This window comes from Poecile atricapillus, chromosome 2 (genome assembly GCF_030490865.1).
Source record: "Poecile atricapillus isolate bPoeAtr1 chromosome 2, bPoeAtr1.hap1, whole genome shotgun sequence".
NCBI lineage: Eukaryota > Metazoa > Chordata > Aves > Passeriformes > Paridae > Poecile > Poecile atricapillus.
The window spans coordinates 55,731,059-55,749,813 of record NC_081250.1 but is presented as its reverse complement, the minus strand read 5'-3'; the positions used below and the strand labels follow the sequence as shown (position 1 = coordinate 55,749,813).

General features: G+C 40.9%; 1 protein-coding gene across 2 annotated transcripts in view; it reads left to right on the top strand.

The window, feature by feature from the left end:
- LOC131575369 (dual specificity calcium/calmodulin-dependent 3',5'-cyclic nucleotide phosphodiesterase 1C-like) overlaps positions 1 to 18,476 on the top strand; it is a 57,620-nt gene extending 39,144 nt beyond the window's left edge. For both annotated transcript variants that reach the window (XM_058830745.1, XM_058830746.1), the window contains one exon: positions 18,296 to 18,476. In XM_058830745.1, the coding sequence (XP_058686728.1) occupies positions 18,296 to 18,320 (25 nt within the window). In that variant the 3' untranslated portion in view covers positions 18,321 to 18,476. The remainder of the gene's footprint in view (positions 1 to 18,295) is intronic.
- The last annotated feature ends 279 nt before the right edge of the window (positions 18,477 to 18,755 follow it).

The window sequence follows — 18,755 nt, the reverse complement described above, 5'->3', positions numbered from 1 at the left end:
TGCAATTAACACTGTTGACAGTGTCAGTGTAATTTCCATTCTAGGAGGCACTGCATTCTCATATTTCTGTTGGCTTGCAGAGCCTCAGTCCATAGCAAGGAAGGGGGAATGCAGCACTTGAGTATGGAGATGGGTGATTTTGAAGCTAAAGACCACACCCTCTTCCTGTTCTCATGTACTGGTGTGTAATTACTTTGTTGTGGGTCTACAAAACCTGTGGACAATGAGATCTCTGACAGAAAAGTGATAGCTGTGGTAAGCCAGACTTCTATGCAGTATCTAGTTTTAGTTTTAATCTAATCAGTGTGTAACTGAAAGTGTTGCCAAATGACAGCTAAAACCCTAAAAACATGCACTGTAACCATCTTTTTATCGCTACAAGTAGCCGTGGGGACGGGAATCTAGGATGTCAGTTTTTGTTCTGTTGTTCAGTTCAAGAGTGAAATCAGAAATAGCTTTAAGTGAGAGTCAGATGTAGTGCAAGTCTGTAGGTGAACATAATTTCAGGGATAGACACAATCATCTGTCCATGAAAAGAGCAGAAATGTAGAAATCAGTTTTTTTAACTTAGTACTTGCAACTACTTAATGGGACTCAGAAACCGATGAGTGCAATGTTTCCTTTCTAGCACACCTGCATAGAGGAAGATGTTATCACATCAGTTCAGGCATACACGCAGCAGCAGAAAATTATAAATACAATGTCAGTTTTTTTCTTTCTTCACTTGTTATAGATGAGCACCTGAAGTAAGGTGGAATGGCATCTTTCCATACTGTCATTCTCTGTATTTTTATTTCCTAAGACAGTTTACATAGTACTTTAATTTGAAATATACATACAGAAAAAATGGCAGTTTTAACTGCTGGAATTTTTAACTTACAGTTGTCATCCCCTTCTTCATCCCCCCTTCCAGAGTCCCACACTTCTCAGCTCAAAAATCTTGGCTGCCCCCTTTCCAGCTCCAGTTCCTGGCACAGATTTCCAATACTTATCTAGCAGCTGTACTTACAAAGCAAATTAATTCAAAAAAGACCCCAGTAGCTTAAAGAAGAGGACCAGGACAAAAAAGATGGACCACTGTTGACTTTCTTGTTTTTTTCATTTGAAAAAGATTGTGGTGATAGATGTGTCAGACTCTGAAGAAGAACATTGCTGCTGTGGAATAAGGTGCTTCAGAGGTAGAAGGCAACTGGAGCCTGCCTAGGCAGCATTTGGAGGGGGCCAAGGGAAAAGATTATGAGCAAAGGAGTATCTGTTGTATGGTCTATCTGAGTATGGAGGGGTTGTGTTTATCACAGGGTCACTTACTGTTTTGTTTCCAGTGTTTATGCTTTTAGAGAGCTAGGAAACTCATGGTACTTTGGCTTACATTTCACATCTTGATTTCTTGTTTTTTCTTCCATATTGTCTGCACAAAGACTGTGCTGTCTAGGTTTAAACAAGGACGGTTTTTCTCCTGGAGGCTGATGTAATTCTTCTTAAACAGAGATGTTGTGGTTTAACCCCAGTGAACTACCAAGCAACATGCAGATGCTCACACACTCCCCCAACATCAGGATCACAGAGATAATTTTAAGGGTAAAAGCTAGAAAAAATGTGGGTTGAGACAAAGATAGGTCAATAGGGAAAGCAAAAGCCATGCACATAAGCAAAAGAAAAACCAAAGAATTAGTTCACTTCCCATGGGCAGGCAGACATTCAGCTGTTTCGGGGGGAGCAAGCATAATGGTGTACAACAGTTGCTTAGAAAGACAAATACCTTCACTCTAAACATTCCTCTTCCTCCTTCCCTCCACCTTTATATACAGAGCATGATGTCTTATGGTATTAAATATCCCTTTAGGCAGTTTGGGTCACCTGTCCTGGCTGTGTCTTCTCCTAAGCTCCCATGCACCCATAACTTCCTTGCCATCTCTGTATTATCAACACTGTGTTCAGCACCACTATGAAAACAATTAATTTTACTCCATCCAAAAACAAAAGACCAAAAGGATTTTGTTGCAGCTTTTGCATTAGCATTCACGGGTCAAGATTAGAAAATGTGTAACCACACACCAGGATCCAGGGTTTGACAGTACAGGAGAAAATTTGTCTGAAAATCAAGTTTCTTTTACAGTGCAAGAATCTTTTTTCCTTTTGACTGTTGTGGGAACTGCAGAGGCAGAAACTTGCCTGGCAGAAAACTGATTTTGGGCTAGATTTCTTCACCCTTACACTGAACATCTTATTTCTGAGGGCCTGTTTGTGAAACTAGCAGTACTGCTTACATAGGATGCTCAGAGGATGATGTTTTGTTCAGTAGAGGAGGCAGAACCATCCCTTCTGAGGCTCCTTGAGGTATTGCCATATTTATAAAGAAGAACTTTCATTCCAATTTGCTATTTTCTTTGTGGAATTTATTTATTAAAAGTGACACAAGGGATGCTTTGAGGAAAAGAGATTAACATGGAAAATATTTATCTTCCTGTCATCCTTGAGAATCTATTTCTCATAGTATTGCAATTCACTGTTTTCTCTGGCTGAAGAAATGGTATTATTATATTTAAGATAAATGCTGAAATTATGTATCCATTAAATAAAATGTACATAGAATGTCTTAATATATACTGTTTTTTACCCAGGAAAATCAGATGTACCTTCTTAAAAAACAGTGTGGTTGCAGATGACTTAATTTATTCCTAAATAGAGCTAGGTAAGCTTTCAAAATTTTGTATAAGTTAATAGCACTTCTCTAAAATATAATATTTTCATGTTAGCAAGAATGAACAGAAGGAGATAAAGAAAATTATGCCCAAATGAAATGATAGGGTTGATTTTCAGGTAGGCATACTGAATTTGGTAAAATTAGAAATATGCTTGCGTAACTGGGTTAGTATCTTTCTTATTCTGCATCACTAGCTATGTCAACAGAATGGTAACAATAGGTATTTTCTGCCTTTTGGATATCAGTGCTGGAAGAATGGCTGAAGGAATCCTAAGACTTCTGGATCCATTTCTGGGATCACTGTACAAAAAGCATTTTCCTAAATTTATTATTTTAAATCAAACAAGTCTGAGTTTTAAAAAAAAACCTTAAAAATCAGATGTGGTATCATCTGGTAAATATAATAGGGATTAAAAAGGAAAACTTTACTCTCTTAGACACATTTTAATGACATTTCATTATTTCTAACAGGTGAACTCATGTCTTAAATTTGACCATCTGTAATTTCAAAGGAAACGAGACCACAGTCACATGTACTGCCTTTTTTGTGTCTTTCTGTTAGCTCACGATGATATAATGCAACACAAATCTGTTTTATCTCAGTAGCTTCTTCCCTAACTAACATGCCCAAGTAAACAACAAACACGTGATCTGAGGCACCACATGTTTGCTTGCGATTCCTCCAGTACTTACTGAAGCCAAGAGGACATTTGAAAGATGAGCTGATGTTTCTAGCTCTGAATTTCTGCCCTGGCATTATTTGCAGTTCAATATGAAAAAAAAAACCAACCCTTTATAGGCTGCCATGCATAAAGGAGTGTTTGCACAATTTGAAAATACAGGGACTGATCACAGGGCAGAGCAGAAATTTCAGTTCATTGGTAGGACTTTCTTGATTACTTTTTAGCTGCTTTGAGCCTCATAAAAGGATTGGGAAAACAAATTATCTGCTGAACCTCTTCCCATGTATTTTAAAGGTCTGAGGACACAGTATGAGATGCAAACTAATTGCTGGCTCTTGTGCCAAGCCTCAGCTGCTTTCCATCTGCAGCTAGGCTTCAGCACTGTCAACATTAGAAGAACTCCTTTAAGGGGGATGCATGAAGCCAGCAGAAATTTCTGCAAGGGAAGGGGAATTAAAAATCTCTCAGAGTTCTACCCCATCCTCAATGTTTGGGGATGCATAAGCAAGTCCAGACTGCTCCCACCTTCTTTTTACATTGTGTTACATAGCCATTGTAGGCACCCACATAGGTTCTTCAGTTAGGTACATACCTCAGAGACTAGTTATTCCTTCCCTTCACAGGAGGCACTTTTTGTTTTACTTTCTCTGACTTTTGTAATGAAATCATGCTACATGTGACTGAGGTGTTTACACCACCAGGTCAGGGCCCCAGGAAGTCCAATTCCTTTACATGAGGCTGGCAGGCCATGCTGGGATACTTGTGTCCCTTTCCAGTGACTAGGCCCTACAGTTTCTCTAAGGGCCTAAATCCTAGAACATAAATAAACCTCATCTACTCCAGTTATGTCTGTTTGACATAAATAGTTACTAATGTGAAAATGTGACGAGGTTATCTTAAAGATGCCACAATCAGCATTCAGTAGAGGTGACCTTAGTCCCTCACTTGGTAATAGTCACGTGTAGGCTTATGAAAAGTCCAATTTCAAAGTACCATGCTGTAGAAAAGAGTATGAAAAAGTGCAAGAAATATGTAGAAAGAAGGAGAGGTTTATACTGGAGCATCTTCATTTTCTGCAGGGAAAGGTGATCAAAACCAAAGACAGCCTGGTTTACGTTACCTTTTTATCCAAAGCAGTGGTAGATGTTACAGGTTAGCATGGTTTGGTCTTAGTACACCAGTTTGCACCTCCTTATTTGCATGTTGTTGGTATGGTTTAGGAAAGATGCAGTGCGATGGAAACAGGCCTGTTTTCACAATTTTAATGCATTTAGCAGCCACTATGGTTAGTGGGGCAAAAGACTGGTACAGAGCTAACACCAAAGTCCCCATGGCAAATCATCTGCTACCCCATCTGTCTGCCCAAGGCTTAGTAACACATTAGAGTCCTGGGGCCTTGTGGTTGCAATTCAAACTTCAAAGCTCATTAACTTGGCAATTAGTGGAAAATGGTTTGGCACCCTGCAGATCCTGCCTAGTTATATTCTGGGCTGGGATTTAAGGTTTTTTTCAAGAGTCTACGCAATGATTGACCAACTGTGTCTGCAATTATATACCTCTGTTAACTAGCTTCCTTCTCAGCTGAGAACAGTTATGTACTCTGTTTGAAATTTGTAGTGCCACTGAAAATAACATTTTTCACTTCAAAAAGTAATATGAGTCTTGCAAGGAGAGATATGTAGTGATGGGGATTGTGGAGGGAAGAGAGAGAGAAAAACAGTCATACTCAAGATTCTGATAAGGAGGGATGTTGAGGTAAATATTTAAATTTCAAGATTTTGTTTTTTCACACTGTATGTAAGTACCAGGCTACTCTGATTTAAAGTGCCGTTGCATAAGAAAAAATCTTAGGTCATCTCTAAATTTTATTTCTATCTATTGCTTCCAGGAATGGAAGAAGGAGGGACCTACAATCTCCAAATTCTTGTGTGCTGTGCTGGTTTTGTCATGTATGCCTTTTTGTTGCTGCTTAAAGTCAGTACTCAAGAGTTACTTTTTTTTTCCCCCAAATATAGTATCTATTAAATTATATGCAGTATAATATCTTCCTGGTATACAGAATAAACTTCTGTCTCCTTATCATGTAACAGGTTGGAAGACATATAAGGCTGACATATCATTTCTTATATAGCTGTAAAGTGATATAGAAATGATAGCATCTTGAAATTGATGAGGAAAATGATTGCTTCAAGTGGTGTGTCAAATCCAATATGACTACCAGTGCAATACATTTGTGGGAAAGCTATGTTTTTGATAAAGAGAGAAATAGAATCTTACCAAGGTATCAGTTATAAACTTATTGGTAAAGTGGTGAGACCAATGTGTGCTTTGCTTTATATTACTGGGAAATACAGTTTAGCTTACTTGACAGATAAGGAAACTAAGGAAAAAAGATAAAATATACTTTGAAATAAATGCAGTGTTATTTTACTCCCTCTTATGAAACTGTCCACCTGTGCTTGCTTTCTTAAAGGTCTCTATATGATTAAAAAAGGCCATATGGGGAATTCATGTCAGAACTGGGATTAAAGTTCAGGATGAATACTGGACAGGTTTTTTGGCATGAACAACCTGTGCTTAGATGCAAACTTCGTTAGTCTTAAGCTACTTGTAAATTTGGTTTTGAATCTCACAAAACTGTTTGGGCAAACACGTATGAGGAAAAGCCAAAAGGAAGCAAGCATTTAATAATGTCAAATTATTTAAATATAAAGCATTTAATAAGTATCAAATTTAATTCTCCATGTCTCCTCACCCAGCTCCATTCTCTCACCTCCCTAATTTCCTCCTATGTGTCCAAATTTGCCAAATCGGTCCACCAGCCAGAAGTAACAGTCTTCAGTAAGAAAAGGAGAATGAGTCCTTATATTGGTGGTCAGAGCACATACCTGGGACAGAGTGACATGGCCTTAGGATCCTGCTCCAAGGATTATTCAAGTATTTCTCACAAAGCAGAATAACTGCAGTGGGAGAGACTGAGGAAAATATACTTCCAAGGCAGGCATGAGCTCTCTTTCAAGGTGCTAGAGTTCCGTCAAATCCCTTCATGGGGGATTTTTCCTTCATTGAGGAAGTACACATGGAAGAGGCCTTTCATATGGATCAAAATAAGCTACCCATCCCATTCCCCTCAGCAGCAAGTTTGAAGGCCAAGGAGAGAACAGAGGTAATTGCACCCTTTTCTTCCATGTTTTGCAGTCTGTACATTCATTTCAGTTACAAATTCCTCCACTTTTTTTTCCAACTAAGAAAATCTTTTATTACTTTAGACAAGCCTCTTGATCTTCTGTGGAAATAAAACCAAATCATTGATATGTCAAGACTATCAGCTAAAAATGGCTTCTTGAAAGTCATCTTCTTCCTTGAAGTCTTTGTGTTAACTTCTTCCAGACAGTATCATACAGTCATAGAATGTCCTGAGGTGGAAGGGACCCAGAATCAAAGTCCAATTCCTGCCCTGGAAAGCACAGCCCAAAAATCACACCATGTGCCTGAGATCATTGTCTAAAAGCTGCTTGAACTCTGGCAGGCATGGTGCTGTGACCTCTTCCCTGGGGAGCTTGTTCTAGTGCTCAACCACCCTCTGAGCAAAGAACTTTTTCCTACTATATGACCTAAACTTCCCTGATACAGCTTCATGCCATTTTCTTGGGTCTTATCACTGGTAACCAGAAAGAAGAGATCAGTGCTTACCGCTGCACTTCACCTCAACTGGCTGGTGATGATACGTCTAATAGACTCTGGGACACAACTGGCCCTCCTGGCTGCTGGGGAACTGCTGAGTCATATTAAACTTGATGTTGTCCAGGACCCTTTTCAGAAGTGCTGCTTTCCAACCCTCCAATTCAGCTTGCCCTACCCCAGGTGCAGAATCTGGCACTTGTCTTTTTAAAACTTCATGCAGTTGATGATTGGTCAGCCCTCTAACTTGTTGAGGTTTCTCTGCAGGGCCTCTCTGCCTCTGAGGGTGTAAACAGGTCCTCCCAATTCTCTATCGTCATCAAACTTAGCATCTCTTCAGGTCCTGCATCAAAGTCATTTATGGAGATGTTTAAAAGAACTGTGCCTAAGATAGAGCCCTGTGGAATCCCACTATGACTGGTCACCAGTCTAGTGGAGCCTCATTCATGCTTTATGCCTGACCCACAAAGCATGATTTGTGCCAGTTGCTTAAATATGACATTTTTACGTAGCTTTGTGCTGGATATTCAGTTGAGAAGCATCCTGTGAGAAACTGTATCAAAAGCTTTACTGAAATCCAAAAAGATTATATCAGCTGGCTTCCCTTGATCAACTAGCTGGATTTCCTAGTAGATACAGAGTGCTCCATATACTCTTAAAAAGACAAGTATCACCCACACTTTTCCTCTACTAAATATTATTATAGTTAGAGGATATATGCTGCTCATTTGTTCCCCCAAACTTTAACACATCGACACAGCAAAAGTATGAAATATAAATACTCCTGATATGAACTGAAACTTGCAAAGAAACAAGCAAAATCTTCATGATCATAGATGTTCTTTTGCCAGCCTTGGTTTTTATGAGACAGAGGTAACTTGCAGCAGGATCTGATTACTGTAGGAAATACAGGTCATCATATTTAATGATCTGGAGCTGTAGATGTATTACAGCTTCCATCTGTCACTTTTGATTAATATAGAGTACTGAATTGGAATGGAAATAAAGAGCAATGTAATCAAGGACATCTGTGGTATGGGAGGTATTGGGAGCTGTTACTATCCACCATGGTTGCTGTGCACATGTCAGGATGACTTTGGCACTGTTTCCTAAGCAGGATGGCTTGGAGTTACATTGGCATGTGGCACAAAAATAGCATATTACTCCAAACATCTATATCTTCTACCTCAAGTACACTGACATGCTTAAGACCATTTTTCAGCAACTATGAATCAACTAAGGGAGCTGAAGAGTGGCAGGGGAGTGGCAGAGGGCATTTAATTCCAGGACCACTGCTGTACTGGAACGGAAATTGGACATCTGTAACACTGCAATGTTTTAGTACTGTACCAGATTTATGTTTTTCTTGTCTGTCCAAAATTTGTACCATAAGGGTCTGATGACAGAGAGGAGTGTTTTTTTTCATAGTAACACTGCAATTTTTAGTATAAATTAAAAAAAAAAAAAAAATTCTCAACATAAAGTGATAGCATTTACTTTAGCTTGATTATTCCAGAGTTTTGGTGACTGCGTCTCTCCAGACCTTAAAGGTGTTGAACAGATATTAACAGAAATAATCTTTCCTTATGCTACACAGCCAAAGCAACTGAATTTTGAAATAATAATAATAATGATGTTGTTGTCTCACTATGTTGTTTCAATGCTTTGTGTTCCTCTTATGTTTTTTCCATTTGCACAGAAAAATTAATCCCTGAAGTGGTAATGTAACATTGCCTGAGACAGCTGAGACCCCCATGTCACTCCAGCAAAGGAAACAGGTTCTGCCCCTATATGTCCTGATGGTATCAGAGTACATTGTGTACCAGTGTCAGCCAAAGCTTTGTATTTTGTGCTTCTGATGTGCCAGGACATTCGATCCACTCAGTCCAATAGACTCAGTTTTCCCTGTCTTCTATGTGGCTAGAGGCAGGGCCTCTCTACTTCTGGTTATTGTTCCCTCTCTTGGCTTATATTCTGGTGGTCCCTTCAAGGGATCAGACATGTCATCCTCCCTTCTGTTAAGCCTAGCAACTTGGTCATGAGAAATTTGAGCTACATTCATTCTTGCAGAATTCCTCATTACTAGTTTCTTATTTTAGCTTATGGACCCATGGTGCTAGGACAAAAGTGGGGTTTCCATCTCATCTTCTCATGTCTTCCCCATGCTCACGCAGGAAGAACCTCAGGTTGGCTTGTGGGGTGTACCCCCTCTCCATAGCTGGGGGACTTGGGCTTCTGATAGCAGAGACTCTTGTGTGTACTGATGAAACTTGGGGAAAGTCCTCTTTAAGCTCCTTCCTGAGTTTCTGACTCTCTTCAATCCTTCTGGTTTTTGCATATGCTCAGTCAAATCTGTTTCCATTGCTGAGATTTGGGTTTCAGTTGTGGTGTGGACAGTATCTTCATATGTTTGTAGTATTCTAGTCATTAATGCCCACTGTCTCATTTCCCTCATTCCACTGCATCATCTCGAGGAAGTGGGAGTATGCTTGGTGTGAGTTTGAGCCATATTAGTGTTGTACATTTAACCAGGACTGGACTCTTGATGGTTTGGACGTCATTTGAGAAAAGGATCTCTATCACAGCCAGTTTTTGTAGGCATTGAATTCCTTGCTCCATGGTGTTCCAAGGGCCTTGCTGCAGCTGGAGGTCTTCTTGGCAAAGATATCTCTCCTTCAGGCTTGTTAAGAGTTGCGTCCAGAAGCTGAGAGGTGTGGGCCTCATGATCCCCTGGTTTATACCCACATCAGGAGACACAGATCTCAAGCACCTTGCTTCAGCACCATCCAAAACTGTAGTATCACCTGCAGTGTTCTAGATTCAGATCAACCAGCTCACTGACAACTCACTGGTTCATTGGGTGAGGTCTTTCCTCAGATTGTGGAGACCTAAGGATAAAGATTCAGTAATTGTTTCTGGTTTTTATTCCTCTGCTGGCTGTGAGGGTTCTGCCTCTCCATTGTCATCTACTTGGTGAATGGATTTTTCTTACATTTCATCCTCTGGGCAGGGGCGGGCTTAGATTGCCCTTCTGGTTTGACTGCAGTGTGAGTTATTATGGTGTCTGTGGATTTGCTCTCCTTCCCTTCTGGGTGTAGGTGCTGTTGTGCATTATAATGACCAGCATGTGATAAGCAGTAGCCAGGGCCCAGCACAGTGCAGTAAGTTGCCACTCTTTGGAGCTGCCACTGCAATTTTGCTTCAGATATTCTGCTCTTACCTCTATTCTGAATTTGTTCAGGGGTAAAGTTCCAAACGATTGGGGCAGAGTATTTCTTCAGAATCTGACCTATATCCTCCCATGTGACTTAGGATTTTCCAACATGCAGAAAGATCTCTGGGGAACTTCCCTGGAAATCTCTGCCCCATGTTTCAGGCCATATGGAATAGACATAGCAGAATTAACAACAAAAATATTGTGTCTTTAACACCCAGAGGGAAATCAACATTTTCAAAAGACCTGAGGTGAAGAAGGAAGTAAAAGGCTTGGAAAAATTGTTCTGATAGATGGGAACAGGAAGTATAATAGTTCCTCTATAATCCAGGAGGAAGGAGTTAGTGACCTGACAAGCCACTTTGATGCTCACAAATCTGTGGGATGAGATGAGATCCATCTTGGGGTGATGAGGGAGCTGGCAGAAGAGCTCACTAAGCTGCTCTCCATCATTTATCATCAGTCCTGCCTAGCTGGGGAGGTCCCAGATGACTGGAAGCTGGCCAGTGTGATGCCCATCCATAAAAGGAGCAAAATGAGGATCTAGGAACCTACAAGCCTGTCAGCTTGACCTCAGTGCCCAGCAACATTATGGGACAGTTCATCTTGAGTGCATATTACTGGACTTGCAAGACAGTCTGAGAATCAGTCCCAGCCAGCATGGATTTAGGAGGGGAGGGTCCTAGCCGGGCTCGTTTTAGGACCAGGTGACCTGCCTGGTGGATGAGGGGAAAGCTGTGGTTGTTGTCTACTTCAGCAAAGCCTTTGACACCATCTCCCGTGGAATAATCCTGGAAAATCTGGCAGCCCATGGATTGGACAGGTGCATCGTTCACTGGGTTAAGAACTGGCTGGATGGCTGGGCCCAGAGAGTGGTGGTGAATGGTGCTGCATCCATCTGGTGGCCGGTCACCAGTGGTGTCTCCCAGGGATCTGTGTATGGGTCCGGTCCTGTTTAAGATCTTTGTTGATATCTGGATGACGGGATTGAGTCTCCCATTAGCAAATTTGCAGATGACACCAAGTTGGTTGTGAATATCAATCTATTGGAGGGTAGGAGAGCTCTGCAGAGGGATCTGGACAAGCTGGATTAAATGGCCAAATCCAATAATGTGAGTTTTAATAGATCATGTACTGGGTCCTGCGCTTTGGTCACAACTCCCTGCAGCATTACAGGTTGAGTCCAGAGTGGCTGGACAGAGGCCAGGCAGAAAGAGACCCTAGGGGCACTGACTGATGGTAGACTGAACATGATCCAGTAGTGTGCCCACGTGGCCAAGGCCAATGGCATCCTGGCCTGTATCAGGAATAGTGAGGTCAGCAGAAAAAGAGAAGTGGTTCTTCCCCTGAACTCAGCACTGGTGAGGCCACACCTTGAGTTCTGTGTCCAGTTCTGGGCCCCTCAGTTTAGGAAGGATGTTGAGATGCTGGAGCATGTCCAGGGAAGGGCAGCAAGGCTGGTGAAGGGTCTGGAACACAAGTCCTATGAGGAGTGGCTGAGGGAGCTGGGGTTGTTTAGCTTGGAGGAGGCTCAGGGAAGACCTTTTGACTCTCTACACCTCCCTCAAAGGAGATAGTAGACAGGTGGGGGCTGGTCTCTTCTCTCAGGCAACCATTGACAGGACAAGAGAATGCAGCCTTAAGCTGCACCTGGGGAAGTTTAGCTTGGGCATTAGGAAGAAGCTCTTCACAGAAAGAGTGACTGGGCATTGGAATGGACTGCCCAGGGAGGTGGTGGAGTCCCTGAAGGTGTTTAAGAAAAGACTGGAGGTGGCACTTAATGACATGATCTAGTTGACAAGGTGGTGTTAGGTCATAGGTTGGACTTGATGATCTCAAAGGTCTTTTCCAACCCAGTTAATTCTGTGATTCTCATTTGCTCCTCCAACAGGCTGAATGCAATTATTAATAAAGCCTCAGAAGCAGCAGCCAAGACAAGGACAGCAAGGAATACATGTCCCAAATAATTCTCATTCCTTCTGATATTATCTCTACATAAGCTGATATCACTGAGTGTATCCACAAAGCAATCTGGGTTTGTGTCCCTGATCCAAATAAGAGCCATATCTTGGGCAAATTGTACCATATGTATTAAGAGGTATTCAAGGCTAGCTTCCATAGCCTCATTAGACTAAGAAGCATGGTGACCAGTGAGTTCTGTAGGCAATACAAAACATTTCAGTCAAAATAGTTTTTCACTTTCTCTCTCATGTCCCTTTAGCTGGATCCCAAATTTGTCTTGGTTTAAGACAATTTAATGGGATGGACACTTGAAAACACATCACCTCCTCTTTGGTTTTAACCAATCCCTTTCCACCAATCAACTAAATATAAGGGAAAAAAATAGTTTACTAAAAAATGAAACAGCAGCAGGCAAAAAAATAATCACTAGATATAAAACTACTAAATCTCACAGAGTCCCTGGGAGCAATGGGAAAGCTAAAATGGCAGAAAAACCCCTGCCACAATATAGTGCCCTCCACAGATGATATTCTGAGAAACAAAGGTAAAATAGCAGGCAAACCTCCCCCTAGCATGGCACCCTTAGCAGATGTGTGTTCTGAGAGACAAAGGGAAAGGGTTCCCCCACTGACAAATGCAGTGGAGGTTCCCCTAATTGTTCCAGGGAACACAGACAGAAATGGAGACCCCTCTTTGGGCCATGAGAGAGTGAATGAAGGAAACAACACGGCGAACAAGCCTCCATTTTTCCAAAACTCCCTTTCCCCCGAAATGAACAATGGGAGCTGGGAGAAACAAAACCTGGAAATACTATTTCTGGCCAAAAAAAAATCAATGCTGCCAGAGAGCTGATACAGGCTCTTGTGTGGTGTCTTGGTAGGCTTCCTTCCTCTCCTTCCCTGCCTCTTCCTCTGCTGGCTCTACACCAGTTCCAGACAGGGTCAACTCTGCAGCCTCCAGGCCACTGGTGTTGGTGTTGCTGTCTTGGGTCCCTGTTCTGATGAAAGACTCCCAGGCTCTGAAGAACAGTGGCCCAACCTTAACCAGCTCTGGCTTCATGCTATGGAGAGATGTTACAAAATTCCCTCTGAAATGGTTTTAAATTATGAAATGCAGCTCCTTGGTTTGCTCCCCCTTGGGAAAAAAAATTGAAGGAAAACCAGAGGGGAGCCTCCACCCATGTTACTTCAGCTCTGACTCTCTGCAAGAACAAAAGGGGAACAGAAAGTGTCAAGAGCCAAGAGAGAGCTCCGCCCGAGTGTCCTGACCATAAGAAGCCTGGACAACCCCCAGCCCTATGGTTGTGTTTCCAGCTGCACTTTTGGGTCGTAAAGAGACTTTAACAATTTTGGGCACAGATAGATATGGAATACAAAAACATTTTGGTTTACCCAGGACTGCAATTTATCCAATTCAGTAGCTGTAAAAAAGTATTTCTTTTGTGACCACAGCTGGAAAAGCATCATCATCTCCTTCATACTTTATTCAGTTTTGAGGTCTTAACTTTTTTATATCCAATTGTCCTAAGAGCTTTTTGGCTTATTTTATTTTTTTTTTTGAAGGTAAAGAGACTCATCCTGGACTGCTTAGAATTCATAACTTACAGATGCTCAACTAGAGCTGCTCTAAGTCTCTCTGAGTGGCAGTAATGCTCTTCTGATTGATCTCATAGTTCTTCGACTAAATTCTGCAAAGAATGTATAGCCTCTGCCTCCTTGCTGCTTCTATGTGATTTTTCCTTTATAGCTGCAGTTAACACTGCCCCAAGTATAGCACAAGCAGCAATTTTGTCTTTCCCTTTTTGCATTTTTCCCTTGGCCTATATACTAGTAATGCAATCAGCTGTCACCTGTTCATTATCTCAATTAGTTTGTGTCCACTCCAAACCAAGAGCAGAGGGACAATTATCCAACTTCTCCAGGAGAAAAAGCAAAACATTAGCCTTACCCTGGTCATCCTGGGTAACCATTTCTTCTTTCAATATCCCTCAGAGGGAGACAATTGGTTCCCACCAGGTGGGAGAAAGAATAGTAAAAGTTTGGTCGACCTCCCTCAGAGGAAGACAGTGTGGGAAGAAGGCCATTAAAAGTTTTGTTCTGTTTGTTAAATGGCACTTTGGGTCAGAGAACAGTATCCTTTCCATGACATCGATTAAAATGTTGCAGTTCAATAGATGTATAATGTCCTCTGCTCAAATTAAAGTGCAAAGAGACCAAATGTGGGTTCAGCAATTCTGACTTTATTTTGCAAAATTAATTGTATAGTGGAGAGAAGGGAGCGGGAGAGACAGGGAGGAGAATGGAGGGAGAGAAGAAAGGAAGGAGGGAGAAGGAGAGAGATAGTGCAAGTAGAACATAGCACCATGGATCCATCAGAGTCCCAGTGGTCCTTCAGTGCCCTGGACTTCTCAGTGGTGGGGTCCCTCCAATTTGCTCCCTGAGTCATTTTTATTTGCATGAAGAGCAAAGGTGGGAGTGACTTTCAGTTCCTCATTAACATGGGAAGTTAACAGTAGCATTAACATCAGTAGTTTTCAGTTCCTCATATAGACTGCTAGGTGAAAGTAGGAGTAGTTTTGCTGTGGTGCATGCTTGGGACTTAATTTGGAGGTCATCAGATGTCTGCTGTGGGGATCATATACTGCAATGGAATGTTGGGGTGAAAAGTATCAGCTTTGGCCCTGCCTATGCAAACTCAGAAATGAACAGTTTAATTTAATGTGATATTATGCAGTGTGAACACGTACTACAAGATAACTTGTGATCTAAGGAAGTAATCTAAGAAATTTCTCTAAAGAAATCCAGATATATATCTGAGAAAAAATGTGCAGTATTTCCCTTTACTATCCTTCTGCACCCTAAATTCTTTAATCTTTTCATGCTAGGACCGTTGCTAGCATTCCACCAGCTCCTTTCTTTGTAATACCAAGACCTTGCTGTTCACATTCAAGGATGTACAGGCTGTTGACAAGGATATTACTGTAGCATCCATTAAAAAAAAATCTCCTCAATCATGTGCTCTTCAGGTTCATATGTAGCTTTTCTGATGTGTTTTCTACATCTCCCTGCTTGAGGTCCCCACTGGTGATGGGTGAGGTACCAAAATAATCTCAGCACTGGGGCTTTAAACTTAAGACTTGACATGATACCAAGGCTCCCAAGGGTCAATGCTTTGGCTTTTTTGTGTCCTATTCCATGTATTATTTGGTGTGGTCCAGTTTGTTCTGCACCCTGTGTTCTGTGTGTTCTTCATCTCCACCTTGAAGACCTGTGCTCATCTGAATTACAAAGGAAGAAAGTTGGAGAGAGTTTAGGCTTTGTCTTCCCCCACATTCCTATTCCCTCTCTCCTCCTGAGTAGGTGCTAGGGGAAAGAGCTGATGCTACAACCTGCAGTCGTTCACGTGAGATTGTGCTAGATGCATCAGGCACAATACAGAAGATCTTGGTCCTGCTCTGCATTTATGAACAGCAATCCCCATGAAGGGACTGCTTCCCTTCATCTCCAGCAAGACCTGACCAGACCAGTCCTTACCCATAGATTGCATAGCTGTTATTGAGCCCTTCCCAATGTTATGGGACAAGTAGAAGCCTAGACAAGCCTCTGATTTTGACAACAGTTTAAGTTTAATGAATCACTCTTGTCCATAAGTTCTAAGGATGGCAGATCAGATCTACTTATAAAAATGAATTCTTTATTAAACAGACAAGAGGTAACAGATAAAGATCCTAATCAGAAGTGCTTACTAATAACACAGTATAAAGCTAAAGAACTACAAGTATGTTACAGCATAGCATATAATGCTGTACTATATCAAGGTACCTACAGTTAATGATACCTGAAGAAATAGTATTGATTAGGAGCTGAATGTAACTTACTGCTGAAATGACAATAATGTACAGAGGTTCCTTCACTTAACACCTAGACAGTAATTGAAATTTCAAAATTACAACAGTTTGGAGGGAAGGGGGTCATATTTTCCATTCCAAGGGAGATCCTGCCTTCCTTAGCAGACACCTGTTTTTCAAACCAAGACAACTGAAAAAAAAAAATGTATTAACTAATTCTATAAGACACGATTTTGCTTTCAAAACTTGCTGTCATTTAACACTGCTAATGACAATATGCTCTCATTTGGAGTAGTAGTGGATATTTGTGCATGGACACAGGTTTTTCAGCCAGAAGTCTTTGCAAGGTATTTGTCAATGTATGTAGAAGCTCATGTAGATTGTAGTTTTGTACAGTTAAAGTTAGAAAAAAAGCTCATGTCAAGAAACTGCTTGATAGACCACGGGTAGCTGTTGCTGTTATTGGAAGCTCCAATGTTAATTTGGTTTAAATGAGCATTTTCAACAGACTCACACTAGCAGCAAGCAAGTCACACCTTTAGGAACTGTATAGAACTGTCCCTCAGAAAGGAGTTTGTGGCCCTCTCAGCTAGGGTTTTGTAGCCCCCTTCAAGGTATCGCAAGGGTGATTGCTAGCCTTCTAACACTTCTGCATTGCTGATTTTGCTAGGGGGAGGTTGAAACCACATCTTGAAATGGTTTTGGACTATTTTCTTCTTCAATTAAAAAAAAAAAAAAGTTTTAAGATAGTTCTAATCAATATGTCCAAGTGTTTGGTTCTTGAGCTGAGCTTGCAGATAATTTTATTTTTCCTTTATTAATATTTATTAATCCCTTAGTAGTCTGTACTCTGCAACTTTTCTGTTGCTCGTCTTTGTTGGTGGGTTATTTTTACTAATACTTGCTTAAAGCATGTATTTTTATTACAGATGCCCAAGGCATTATTGTGTTAACTCTTTCTATGTCATTTTCTTTGGACATAGTTATGTCTCTGCTAGCAATCTGTGCATATCATTGATTCACAAGTCTTCCTGGATGGGGAGATTATAAGACCTAGGAAAGAGCAATAATTATTTTAGTACTATGGTGACACAGGTGATTGTTTAAAAATGCACTTATTTTATTTGGTTCAGAAATAAGAATTATTATTTTTTTTTTCCCCTTTTTATTTTTTTGGAAAAAGTGATGTTATATAATTTAATACTTCAGGGCTCCATACTGTACTTCTAGGGAGAAAATTCTCAAGAGAAGCTGGCATCAAGAGAGCAGTCTAGTCTAGGCATCCTGCTAGACATGCAGTCATGTGACTACTTCCAGTTGAATACCAGAGTCTGGTCTTCCTGTCATGGTGGCAACTGATTCTTTTTTTAGAAGATAAATGCTTCATGCTTTTAAGAAGACACTCCACATCTGACAACGCTGGGCTCAAATAGGCAACTGTTCCGCTTAAAACACAATCAATATTTACACCAGTAAATATTGCAGATGCTGAAAAATGCTGATGCTGAAAATTACTCCAGATCGAGTTCCCACAGGATTCTACAAGTATATTCGGAGTAAAATGGCTAGGCAGGTTTTGAGCAGACTTCTCTTTTTGGGTAGTCTGTAGATCTAAGTATGTGCTTAGTTGCCTGAAATCAGTAGGAAACTTTCTATGAACTGTGTTAGCTAATTATATTTGAAAATGAAACACACACAGTGGACACTTACCTAGGTTCATGGTTGAAGGCTAATTCCAGGGTACTTAATGAATAAGTGTTTCCAGAAAATGACTATTCAATATAGTTGGTAAGTGCTGCTGTGTGCCTTTGTATGAAACAACCAACTCACGACACTAGCTCGTGAGCAATAAATAATTCTGTGTATTCTATTTCAAATAGACTTCAGGGAGCTGGAGACTTGTTTACTGATATATGTGGGCAGATTTGCTTTACCTTTGAACTCCTAGGTATTACTTTCAGATATTTCAGTAAATAATTAGAGACTATCATCCTGTTAATATAAGACTTCGAATCATAAGATAGTTTGGATCAAAAGATGATCACGTCCTAACCCCTCTGCCCTGTGCATGGGCACCTTCCACTAGACAAGGTGGGTCAAATGATTTATAGCCCAGAAAGCCAACCATATGCTGGGCTGCATCATAAGAAACATGCCCAGCAGGTTGAGTGAGATGATTCTGTTCCTCTACTCTGTTTCCACAGGACCCTACCCGGAGTACTGTGTTGAACCCTGGAATTCTCAAGCACAGGAAGCAGATGGACCTGTTGGAACAGGCCCAGAGAAGGGTCACAAAAATGATCAGAGGGGTGGAGCACCTCTCTTATGAGGAAAGACTGAAAGAGATGGAGTTGTTCAGCCTGGAGAAGAGGAAGCTCTGGGGAGAACTCAACTTTTAGTACTTAAAGGGGGCTTCTAAGAAAGATAGGGTCACACTTTTCAGTCCATGTTGTAAGCAAAATTTTCTGTCATAATATTGATAGAATTGACCCAATGAATTGTTGCAGCAAAATATTTTTTCTAGGCTCTGATTAAAAGCATAAGTTAAAATTTGTCAAATTGTTTGAGTTAGAATTGCTTCTGCTGCATCTGTTTCAGTATACTTCATAAAGGACTATAGAGCTGCTAGAGTGAAGGTGAAGCTGGTGATTTCCTCTTCTTTCT